Genomic DNA, 13,398 nt, shown 5'->3' on the forward strand with positions numbered 1-13,398 from the left:
TCGGTGCTCTCTCACCGAAAAGGAGATGACGATGCGTGAATCGAGTATGCCCTATACGAAGGCGAGTCAACTTGACATCAACCTCTCGTATGGGGATTATAGGCCAGAAATCAATTGTAGGTTTGACAAAATGTAACTTATTGTTAGTTTGCATGTCCCATGCCTTCTGCCAAGTTAAGTGGAAATAATTATTGACCGACTTTCTCGCATCATAATATGGAAGGCTATATGTCAGAAAGGATGTAGCCTGTTTAGCAGCAGAATCTGCCTCCTCATTTCCGGAAATACCCACATGACCAGGAACCCAGCAAAATATGACCTTGAATCCTCTATTTTGTAAAATTTGCAATGTAGACAAAATCCGAATAGCAGTTGGGTGCATCCCTTTATGACAATGTGAGAGTGCCTCCAAAGCACTCCTACTGTCAGTATAGATAATAAAATCACGCTGAGAAGAAGGCGAGATCTCCTGAAGAGCACAGAAAATTGCAACTAACTCAGCCGTGAATACAGAACAGTGGTCGTGTAGGCGATAGCTCAGTGTATCAGATGGAAGTGCGATGCCACAACCGACATGTCCATCCGATTTCGAGCCATCCGTAAAAATTGGAGTGAATGAAGAATACCGACAGCGATGGTAAAGAAAGAGTTGTTGGAAAACCACAGGAGCTGTTGACGATTTGTCAAAACCTGCAAAGGGATTCAGAAAGTGAATATGCGGGATATCCCAAGGCGGAAGGCAAAATGACTCAGCTGTTTTAATGGTGACGTTTGAAAGGTCCGAGTCCTGCAAGAGTAATTTTACTCTCTCATTGAATGGTAGGATATGAGAGGGACGGGCATCGTATAGTCTACGAAGGCCAAAAGGAAGATTCATATTACAAATGGGGTGATTAGGGATAGACTTTGTCCGATAATAATATAAAATAGATAACTTCTGTCGTCGTAAGTGAAGAGGTAGCTCGTGGCAAGTAACATACAGACTCTCTACTGGTGATGTACGGAAAGCTCCGGAGCAGATTCTTAGAGCAGAGTGGTGGATAGTATCCAGTTGCCTCAAAACTGTAGGGCGTGTAGAGCCATAAACCATGCAACCGTAATCAATACGGGAAAGGATTACTGCCTGGTAGATACGGAGTAGGGAGGTTCGATCGGCACCCCAAGATGTTTTTGCCAGAACCTTTAAAATATTTAAGGATTTTTCACACTTCTTCCGCAAATATAAGATATGCGGTAGGAAGGTAAGTTTCCGATCGAATATCACTCCTAAAATTCGTATTTCGTTTACCACAGGAATTGGAATATTCTGAATATGAATACACGGATCAAGATGAAGATTTCGTTTCCGGCAAAAATGTACACACCGGCTCTTCTCCGGAGAGATCGTATGCCCATTTTCCTTACACCAAGAGACCAATTTGTTTACAGCGGCTTGTAATTGTCTTTCAATTAGATTCATATTGCTGCCTTGACACGAAACCTGCAGATCGTCCACATAAAGACTAGCATGCACAGATGAAGGTAAATGGGTTAAAATTTGACTAAGATGAATAATGAAGAGTGTGACACTGAGGACACTCCCCTGCGGAACTCCCTCAGCTTGAATAAAATGATTTGAATAAAAGTTACCCATACGAACTCTAAAAGTGCGATGTGATAAAAAGTTTTGTAAAAATATGGGTAGGTTTCCCCTAAAACCAAAATTATAAAGTGTTAAAAGTATGCCGTAGCGCCATGTGCGGTCGTATGCCTTCTCAATATCGAAGAATATGGAGACAAGGTGGTTCTTCTTAACAAAAGCATTGCGGATCTGGGTTTCCAGTAAAATGAGGTTGTCAGAAGTAGACCGACCTCTACGGAAACCACTCTGCAAAGGGGGAATACATCCTTGTTTCTCCAATTCGTATACGAGACGAGCATTAACCATTCGCTCAAAGGTTTTGCAAAGACAACTAGTCAGCGCAATTGGCCGGTAGTTCAGAGGGTTTGATGGGTCTTTGCCAGATTTTAAGATGGGAATCACAAAAGCTTCCTGCCATTGTGAAGGATACTTGTGCTCAGTCCAGATTCTGTTATATAAGAGTAATAAACTGGAAAGAGAATTTGCATTCAAATGGCGGAGCATGCTATATGTGATCCCATCTGGTCCAGGACTTGTATCATGGGCTTGAGACAAAGCCGATTCCAGTTCCGACATCTTAAATTCGCAGTTGTATGGAAATGTTTCCTGGGTAGTAAAGCCTAAATGTACCCGTTCCGCGCGATTCTTAACTGATAAAAAATCAAAACTGTAAGAATCGGTTGCGGAAACTTCTGCAAAGGCTTTGCCTAAAATATTGGCAACATCTAATGGAGCGAAGTAGGACACATTCCCTGTATTTAAAATAGGGAAGGAATAATCTCTATAAATTCCATTAGCTGCTTTTACTTTTTTCCACAAACGTTTACTGGAAATATAGGATGTGATAGATGATACAAAGCTAATCCAAGATTCCCTCTGACTACGACGGCGAATACGACGAGCAAGGGCTTTGGCTCTTTTAAAAGCGACTAAGTTCTCTGACGTTGGGTAGCGTCTAAATTTGCTCCAAAGTCTCTTTTGGTTCTTGTAGCTGTCGCGGCAGGCTTCGTTCCACCACGGTCTACGAAATTTTCTTAGCCGTGGGGATGTTTTCGGAATAGTGATATTAGCGGCATTCATTATCGTGTCAACGACATTCTGTACGGCTTCCGAAATGTCTACATTATTGATCATGGTTTCCTTGATAACAGCATGATGGGAGAATGTAGTCCAGTTTGCCCGTTGGAATTGAAAACGCGGAGGACAAAAAGTCGCCCCACCGTTATCAGCATGGGAGATTATTAAGGGGAAGTGATCGCTATTATGCAGATCATCTCCAACTGTCAAATTCAACAACGGTAGTAGTTCAGGAGAACATATGGCTAAATCGAGACAATGGAAGCTACGTGTCGGTTCATGGAAGTAAGTCTTCTCGTCATTATTGAGCAGACAGAGACAGTTATTTGTAATAAACTGTTCGATCTGCCGCCCACGAGAGTTTCCACTATTTGAACCCCACAACGTACTATGGCCGTTGAAATCACCTAGCAGGATAAATGGCGTAGGGAGCTGGTCCACTAATGTGTTTAGATCTTGCTGACGTATTATATCATGAGGCGGTAAGTAAATGCAGCAGACTGTGACCAAAGATCGTATATGGACCTGCACAGCCACAGCCTGAATAGACGTATGCAAATTGAGAGGTGTGCTCGGATAAAGGTTTGATGTGAAGATGCAGACACCTCCGGAACCATGAGATCCTATGCCTGCATCTTTCCGAACACAGCTATATCCGCGTAATTTGATGGGAATGTTTGGTGTCAAAAGGGTTTCTTGAACACCAATGCAAGCAGGATGAAATTTGTTAACAATGGACTTTATGTCAGGAAGTTTCGAGCGAATGCCGCGACAATTCCAAGAGATGAAAGTACCCATTAATTGATTTTTTTTGAAGGGGAATGAACTGATGCAGTTGTTGGAGTTGCCAGGTCTTCGTAACTCATTTCCAGCTCCGATTCATCCTCTGAAGGATGCAATTTAATATCTGGGCTATGGCTAGCGCCACCAAAGATGGACGCCAGATCCTTATGGACAATTCCCTTCGTCGCTAGCCCTAAAGCAACGGAGTTTTTGGATGCCGATTTTTTCAATTTCACAGGGAGATCTTTTGTTGTAAGACCACGTTTTGCAAGCTTCAATTTCAAAGTCTTATTTGATTTAGTCTTTTGTTTATTTGTTTCTGGTTTTGAAGTTTCAGGAGCACTAACTGTAGATTGTTCAGTGTCTGAATCTAATGGTTTGTCTTGTGGTTTCATTTGTGTTTTATGTTTAACGCAATTTGAACACGAACAGTTCGTACAGAAGGGTTTTTGCAAAGCTGCGGCATAACTTAAGTTTTGAGTTGGCGTTTGAACTAAGATCTTTCGTCTTGCTTCGGGATACGGAATGCCTTCTTTTACTTTTAGTTCAGTGATCTGTTTCTCCAGAACCCACCTTTTGCATTCTCTCGAAAAGGATGAGTGTGCGCCATCGCAGTTCACGCACTTTTCCTGTGCGGTACACTGCTGGCTCTCGTGGCCTTTCTCAGCACAGCGGGCGCATGTGACAGTCCCGCGGCAATTAGCTTTCGAGTGGCCGAAACGTTGACACTGAAAACACCTGAGTGGATTTGGAATATAGTGCCTAACTGGTAATTTAATGTACCCAGCGTAGATAAACTCCGGCAATTTAGGAGAGTGAAAAGTTAATATAAGATGCTTGGTATCAAGGAGTTGTCCATCCCGCCGGATAGTTATGCGGCGTACATGCGTTACTCCTTGACTCCGTAATTCATGTGTTATTTCCTCTAGCGGTACGTTAAACAATTCCCCACAGGTAATTACACCTTTAGAGTAATTTAACGACACATGGGGTTGAACAGTGATAGGAATTGTTGCTAGTGCTTTTAACTTGATGATTTGTTGGGCTTGTTTCTTAGAAGAAACTTCCACAAGCAAGTCTCCAGAACGCATTTTGCGAATACATAAAACTTCACCGATCGTTGCTGATATCGCCTTTTGAACGAGGAAGGGAGAAACCGAGTTAAACGATTCACTTTTTTCAGATACTCTTTTAATTATAAAATATGTGTCAAAGTTTTGCTGACTAGGTATAAATTTAATTGTTTTCTGTCGCCCACTGAAGGGAGATTTTCGTGAGGAGCCCATACGATATTAAAGATGATTCGGGCCCGACGGCACCGCCCACCATGGAGCCCAACAAGGGAAGGCAGCCACCGGCTCTGGCCATTCCCAGCCTCGGCACTTACCTTAGTGCTAGCCGGAACCTATACGCTCGGAGTTACCCCCGGGGACAGTGACCACCCTTAACGCCAAGCCCAAGGAGTAACCCCTTCGCTTGATCCCTAGCAGACTAGCCACTAAGGTGACTAGCTACAAGCCGATTGATGCACAGGGGACCACAGTGCACCACCCGTCTTTCTAGTGGGTTGCCACGCACGGCCAACACGTGGGGTTTTGGCTGTCCATGAGAAGCAAGAAGCAAACAGAGCGGCGACAGCTTCTCATGAAGAGCCCCCTCGCTTACCGTCGAGGGAAGGAAAGAAACAGCAGACAGCAGAAGGTGGAGAGGAGAGCGAACTGAAAGGGAGTAAAGATCCCTGGGTACCTCGGGATTGGGACACCCGTACTCACCTAAAGAAGGTGAGCCCCTGAGGGGTACACAATTTGGGTTTCACAGTTGGCGCAATTTGCGATGCAACAGTGGTGGGAATTTGGTGAGGTGAGGTAGAGTAAAATTTTGAAATTTTTTCAGCATTGGTTAAAGATTTTGTTTCCACAGGTGAGGCCTTTTTAAACTTTTTAGTGTGTGTCACTAGTTGAAAACCAGTTAAATCCGGCGAAGCTGAAGCATTGTCACTGATTGGTGTAACAAACACAGGTGAAGGATTTGGTAAGTTAACTGGAATATGAGCTCTTTGAGTAGATTCTAATGGTTTTAAAACCTTACCATCAGATAGATCATTTAGATCCCACTGAGTGGATATGGTAGCCAAAGTCTTTTTGACTGCAGAAGCGTAATTTATCCCAGCTGAAGGCGTTTTCGATTTTATGAGTTTGCGAGCTTCCTAATAAGAAATTTTATTTTTGATTTTAGTTGAAATTATTTCTTTCTCCTGTTTCCAAGCAAGACAGTTTCGGGAAAAGGAAGTGTGCTGGTCTTTGCAATTCACACACTTCTCTTGGGCAGTGCAGTTAGTACTATCATGACCAGATTCTGCACAACGGGCGCATGTTAGAGTCCCGCGGCAAGAAGTTTTAGAATGCCCGAAGCGTTGGCACTTGAAACAACGCAATGGGTTTGGAATATATTCTCGGACAGATAGGCGCATATATCCGGCTTTTATGTGCTCAGGTAATTTAGGAGAATCAAATGTCAAAACTAAATGTTTTGTTTTTAGGAGCTGGCCATCCCTTCGTATAGAAATACGCCGTACATGGGTCACTCCCTGATTTTTTAAATCTTTGGTTATATCTTCAACAGAAACATTTAATAGCTCTCCGCAGGATATAACTCCCTTGGAGGAGTTTAATGTCGGGTGGGGACTAACTTGAATAGGAATTGTGGACAGATTTTTCAGCATAGCAATTTGTTTGGATTGTTTGGAGGATCCAACTTCAACTAGCAAATCGCCAGATCGAAGCTTCTTTATAGATTTAACTTCACCTACATTACCAGAAATGGCTCTCTCGACAAGAAAAGGGGACACATTATGGAAAGATTCTTTTGCATCAGATACTCTTTGAATTAGAAAGAAAGATGGAAAATGATTAATTTCTGAAATCGATATGGTGTTTTTGTTTTTTTTGCCCATACGACATTGATGGGGATTCGGGCCCGACGGCACCGCCCACCATGGAGCCCAACAAGGGAAGGCAGCCACCGGCTCTAGATATTCCCAGCCTCGGCGCTTACCTTAGTGCTGGCCGGAACCTATACGCTGGGAGTCACCCCCGGGGACAGTGACCACCCTTAACGCCAAGCCCAAGGAGTGACCCCTTCGCTTGATCCCTAGCAGACTAACCACTCAGGTGGTTAGGTACCAGCCGATTGATACACCGGGGACCACAGTGCACCACCCGTCTAATGGGTCGCCACGCACGGCAAACACGTGGGGGTATCTGCTGTCCATGAGAAGCAGGAAGCAAACAGAGCGGCGACAGCTTCTCATGGAGAGCTCCCTCGCCTACCCTCGAGGGAAAGAAGAAAAAAGGGGACAGCAGAAGGCGCAGTAAAGAATAAATATAAAAGGAGTAAAGGTCCCTGGGAACCTCGGGATTGGGACACCCGTACTCACCTATAGTAGGTGAGCCCCTGAGGGGAAGTGTTACACTGAGGACACTTCCTTGTGGAACTCCCTCAGTTTGGATAAAAGAGTCAGAATAAAAATTACCAACACGTACACGAAAAATTCGAGTAGTCAAAAAGTTTTGAATAAAAATAGGGAGATTCCCTCTAAAGTCCAAATTAAAAAGTGTATGAAGAATACCGTAACGCCACGTACGATCGTAAGCCTTTTCGATATCGAAAAAGATGGAAACAAGATGATTCCTGCGAACAAAGGCATTACGAATTTGCGTTTCCAGAAGGATTATATTATCAAATGTGGAGTGTCCTCGTCGGAAACCACTCTGCAAGGGCGAGATATATCCATGCTTTTCTAACTCATACACTAGGCGGGCATTGACCATGCGCTCGAGTGTTTTGCACAAACAACTCGTCAGAGCGATTGGCCTGTAGTTCAATGGGCTAGCAGGATCCTTTCCGGGTTTAAGGATTGGAATCACTATAGCCTCATGCCATTGTGAGGGAAATTTTTGCTCAACCCATATTCTATTAAAAAGTTTTAGCAAATTAGATAGAGAGACCTCACTGAAATGGCGAAGCATATTATAAGCGATTCCATCTGGACCTGGGCTAGTATCATGGGTGTGAATCAATGCATTTTTTAACTCAAACAGATTAAAAGGCATATTATATGCAATACTTGTGCGAGTAGTGAAATTTAAATGATTTTCTTCCGCTCGATTCTTAGTCACTAGGAATGTAGGACTATAAGAATCAATGGCGGAGACTTTTTCGAATGCTCGTCCGAGAACATTAGCAACTTCCAGAGGCGAAGAATATACTATATTTCCCGATTTCAGTACGGGCAATGAAGATTCAGGATAAATTCCATTGGCTGCTTTTACCTTTTTCCATAATTTTTTACTGGGTATAGAAGACGTGATAGAAGAAACGTATTTCAGCCAGGATTCCCTCTGACTAATTCGTCGAATGCGGCGAGCATAAGCTTTGGCTCGCTTAAATTCAACAAGATTTTCCGTTGTTGGGTACCTACGGAATTTGTTCCAAAGCTTCTTTTGTTTCTTGTAACTGTCGTGGCATTCCTTATTCCACCATGGTCTGCGGAATTTCCGTAGACGGCATGAACTTTTGGGGATAGTTTTATTTGCTGCTTTTAAAATGCAGTCGAGAACAAGCTGTACTGCCGTCGATATATCTACGGTATTAATCATTGTTTCTGTGATTTGGGCCAATTGCTTGAAATAATCCCAGTCTGCTAGCTGGAATCGGAAACGAGGTGGACCTTGGATCATATCCCCGCCATCAGCATAAGACACTACCACAGGGAAATGATCGCTATCGTACAACTCATTTTCAACAGTAAAATTCATCAATGGCAAGAGTATGGGGGAACATATGGCAAGATCTAAATTGTGAAAAGTGCGTGTAGGTTGGTGAAAGTAAGTTTTTTCATCATTGTTGAGCAGGCAGAGGCAATTATTATTAATAAAGTGCTCAATCTGCCGCCCACGCGAATTTGTATCTTCAGAACCCCACAAGGTATTATGACCATTAAAATCACCAAGTAAAATAAATGGCACAGGGAGTTGATCAACCAAATTGTCCAGATCTTGCTGACGAACCGTAGAATTGGGTGGTAAATAAACACAGCAGACTGTAATAAGTGTTCGCACATGTACTTGAACAGCCACTGCTTGCAACTCAGTATGGAGAGAAAGGGGTGTGCTCGGAAAGGAGTTGGAGGTTAGAATGCAGACGCCCCCAGAATTATGCAAGTCATGGTCTGCATCTTTCCGAACAGCATTATATCCTCTCAATTTTAGCGGAATATTGGTTTTCAAGAAAGTTTCTTGAAGACAGAAGCAAGTGGGATGAAATTTGTTAAGAATGGTTCTGATTTCATTTAGTTTGGACCGAGTGCCACGACAGTTCCAAGAGACGAAAGTACCCATCAAGAAAATGTCGCTTGAGAAGTACTAGGAGCATTCGATGGAGTTGGTGATAAATCGCAACTCATTTGCAGGTCATTATCATCCTCTTCAGACGGATGAAGTGAAATGCTATCGGGACTTTTGGGTACGCCACTAAAAATGGATGATAAATCCTTGTGGACTATGCCCTGACTCGCAAGTCCCAGAGCGACAGAATTATGCAAAATTGATTTTTTCATTTTTTGAGAAAGTTCTTTTTCTGAAATACCACGTTTCGAAAGTTTCAGTTTATGCGATCTGTTAGATTTTCTTTTGCGTAGAGATTTTTCAGTTTTGCTAGTTTCAGGAACACTAGTTAAAGAATTTTCAGTATCCGAATCTGATTGGTTAGTTGGTTTGGTTTGACTGGTATTCTTACTGATATTCTTCGCACAGTTAGAGCAAGAGCAGTTTGCACAAAATTGTTGTCGAACAGCGTAAGTCACACCAGGTTTTGGTGTCTGGCCAATAACTTTACGCCTAGCTTCTGGGTAGGGAATATTTTCTTTAAATTTTATCGTTACTATTTGCTTTTCCATTAACCAACGAGGGCAAGATCGAGAAAAGGAACTATGATTGCCGGCGCAGTTAACACATTTCTCTTGTGCAGAACATTGCTGGCTATCATGATTTTTTTCCGCACAGCGGGCGCAAGTGAGAGTCCCGCGGCAGTTGGCCTTCGAATGGCCGAAACGCTGGCACTGAAAGCAACGGAGAGGATTCGGAATGTATGGCCTGACGGCTAATTTCATGTAGCCGACTTTTACACGTTCTGGTATTTTTGGTCTATTAAAAGTTAGGATAAAGTGCTTTGTGGGAAGGAGTTGTCCATCCCGCCTAATGGTTATACGACGTACATGTGTCACTCCTTCAGGTTTCAATTCTTGGGTAATTTTTTCTAGGGAATCGTTAAATAACTCGCCACAAGTTATAACGCCCTTCGAAGAATTAAGTGCTGTATGAGAACTTACACTTACTGTTATAGTAGCCAGAGTTGATAATTTTAGTATCTGTTGGGCTTGCTTGCGGGTTTTCACCTCCACAAGCAGGTCTCCAGAGCGAAGTTTTCGAGTTGATGCGACTTCTCCGAGTGTTCCTGTAATTCCTTTTTCAACAAGAAATGGGGATACATTATGAAAGGTTTCGTTATTTCCTGAAATGCGTTTTACTATGAAAAATTTGTCAAATGGTTTTTCAAACAAGTTAGAATTTCTTTGTTGCCCACTGAAGGGAGCAAAGTTTTTTTTGCCCATACGATATCGATGGGGGTTCAGGCCCGACGGCACCGCCCACCATGGAGCCCAACAAGGGATGGCAACCACCGGCTCTGGGCACTTCCAGCCTCGGTACTTACCATAGTGCTGATCGGTTACCTATACGCTCGGAGTCACCCCCGGGGACAGTGACCACTCTTAACGCCAAGCCCAAGGAGTGACCCCTTCGCTTGATCCCCTTGAGCAGCCCAGCCATGTGCCTAGGATACCGGCCGATTGATACACCGGGGACCGAAATGTACCACCCGTCTAATGGGTCGCCACGCACGGCCAACACGTGGGGTTTCTGGCTGTCCATGAGAAGCAAGAAGCAAACAGAGCGGCGACTGCTTCTCATGGAGAGCTCCCTCGCTTGCCGTCGAGGGAAAGAAAAAATACAGCAAAAAGCAGAAGGCGTAGAGGAGTGCGAACAGAAAGGGAGTAAAGATCCCTGGGTACCTCGGGATTGGGAGACCCGTACTCACCTATAGTAGGTGAGCCCCTGAGGGATATCTATCGTACCGAAGTCGATGGACTTGCTTCGCACATTTCTTTCACTTTCTGAACGTTAGAGTCCGTTCTTTCTAAAACCTTCAGAACACAGTACCCGTTACTTTATATCTTTCGTACTTTTTTTGGATCGTCGTGCCGTTTATATTTGGGTGATTGACAAATTTTTTCACCACAGCCGCTGGTGATTGCAATTCATAAGTCAGCACCATGGTCAATCGAATATTTGCTCATTTCAGAACCACAACGGCTACGTACAGTAGCGAGTAACGCAAGATTTACTCTCATGAAACATGTTTTCTAGCCTTGGAGGTTTTTGGAGGTTTTTGAGGTTTTATGGCGCAAGAGCCACGATTTTGACCATGCTTCGCCAAACAATGGGTAAAATTATATCATTTAAAACAGTAGTCGAAGAGAATATGAGAAGCTAAAAAGTAAACAAGATTTAAATCAATGGATAAAACTTTATGGACTTTAAAAAAGCAAAAATTTGGACATGAGGTGTCTTATCAAGCAAGAAAGATAATGAAGGGCAAGACTTTTGAAAAAACTGTAAACGCTGAGCATTGAAATTTGGGCTTTCTGACAAAATATGTTGAACAGATATTTGACAATGGCATCGAGCACACAATGGTGGTTGTTCACCTAACAACAAATGAATATGGGTGAATCGAGTGTGTCCAATTCGTAAACATGTTAAGACAGTATCCGCTTTTCTGTTCGCTAATGAGGGCCAGGGTTGCACATGGGGTTTGATAATATGAAGTTTGTTGTTTGTTTCCAAATCCCACTGTCTTTGCCAATTAGAATATAGAAGCTTTTTAATATGTTTCTTTATGTCGTTCACAGAAATATTAGTAGCTATTGAAGTAGTCGCCAATTTGGCAGCCTTATCTGCCTCTTCGTTGCCCAAAATTCCAACATGGGATGGTACCCAACAGAATAAAATAGTGTAACTACGAGAAGTTAGTTTATCAAAAGTATCTAAGATTTTTAAAACCAAAGGATGAGGATTACATGATTTTAGAGAATTTAAAACACTCAGAGAATCCGTATAGATGATAAAGTTTTTGTCCCGGCTATTAGAAATTTCTTCTAAAGCATATAAAAGAGCACTTATTTCTGCAGTAAAAACTGAACAGGAGGGGTGAAGTTTAAACGAAGAAACTGTGTGAGGGAAAACAACCGCAAAAGAGACATGAGCAGATGATTTTGACCCGTCTGTAAAAACTGGAATAAAATTTTGATATTGTTGTCTGTGTTCTAAGAAAATTTTTTGAAAAGTGATATTTGCTGTATCAGACTTGATAAAAGTTTCAAAAGGATTTAAGTATTGTACTTCAGGGATTTTCCAAGGTGGAAAAGCATTTTCCGGCTGAGGAGTTGCATGTAGATACAGTAGATTAAGGTCTAAAAGAATATTATGAACTCTCGTAAAAAAAGACAGGGATGAATGATTTTCGGGCACCTTGCAAGCGAACTAAAAAGGGACGAAGTTTAAAATCATAAAATGGATGATTAATGTTTGATTGAATTTTAAAATAATAATTAAGAGATAAAAATTGTCTTCTTAATTCAAGGGCTGGTTCACAGGTTTCAACATACAAGCTTTTAACAGGGGATGTCCTGAAAGCACCTGAACAAAGACGGAGAGCTATGTGGTGAATAGGATCCAGTTTTTGCAAAATGCTTTTCCTAGCAGAACCGTATATAGAGGAACCATAATCCAGCTTGGAAAGTATAACGGATTTGTATATTTTAATCATAGAATTTCTGTCGGCTCCCCATGCTGTAGTTCATAAGACTTTTAAAATGTTTAAAGAGTTTTCACACTTTTTACGTAAAAGTTTTATATGCGACTGAAAAGTGAGTTTTTTATCAAAGATAATGCCCAGAAAGCGAATTTCATTTAAAAATGGTACTGGCTGATCATATAGGGTTAGATCAGGATCAAAATGAAGGTTACGTTTCCGACAGAAGTGCACACCAGCCGTTTTCAATGTTGAGATGGTAAAACCATTAGTGTTCGTCCATTGGGTAATATTATTGATTGCGATCTGCAATTGTCTTTGTATAAAATTCATATGCATCCCTGTACAAGAGATATACAGGTCGTCAACATATAAAAAGCCCTTCACACACATTGGAAGTTGTTTTAAAATGTTATTTATTTTTAAAATAAAAAGAGTGACGCTTAAAACGCTGCCTTGGGGAACACCTTCCTCTTGTACAAAAGAATCTGAAAGCTCAGATCCCACCTTAACACGGAATTTTCTAAGCTTTAAAAAATTTCTAATAAAAACAGGAAGATTTCCTCTTAGTCCCAGATCATATAAATCTTTTAAAATTCCATATCTCCAAGTTCGGTCGTATGCCTTTTCGATGTCGAAAAAAATGGCAACTAAGTGCTTTCTTTGTAAAAATGCTAAGCGAATGTCGGATTCGAGAGCAAGAAGATTATCGAGAGTGCTTCGTCCTCTTCGAAATCCACTCTGCGAAGGGTGAAGTAAATTATTTGTCTCCAGATAAAAAATTAGTCTTCGATTTATCATTTTTTCTAACAATTTACAAAGACAACAGGTCAAAGCAATGGGTCGATAATTTGATGGATTAGTTGGATCTTTGCCTGGTTTTAACAAAGGAATTATTATAGCTTGTTGCCAAAAAGAAGGAAAATATTGTTCTCTCCAGATACGGTTATAAAGATATAATAAGCTTTTTTTCGACTCTGTTATTA

General features: G+C 41.9%; 1 protein-coding gene across 1 annotated transcript; it reads right to left on the reverse strand.

The window, feature by feature from the left end:
- Window positions 1-3,495: 3,495 nt before the first annotated feature.
- Window positions 3,496-4,572, reverse strand: LOC129966425 (uncharacterized). The gene has a single exon (XM_056080849.1). It carries the CDS (start codon window positions 4,570-4,572, stop codon window positions 3,496-3,498), a length of 1,077 nt encoding a protein of 358 aa, XP_055936824.1.
- Between the last annotated feature and the right edge of the window lie 8,826 nt (window positions 4,573-13,398).

Source organism: Argiope bruennichi, chromosome 4 (genome assembly GCF_947563725.1).
Source record: "Argiope bruennichi chromosome 4, qqArgBrue1.1, whole genome shotgun sequence".
Classification (NCBI taxonomy): domain Eukaryota; kingdom Metazoa; phylum Arthropoda; class Arachnida; order Araneae; family Araneidae; genus Argiope; species Argiope bruennichi.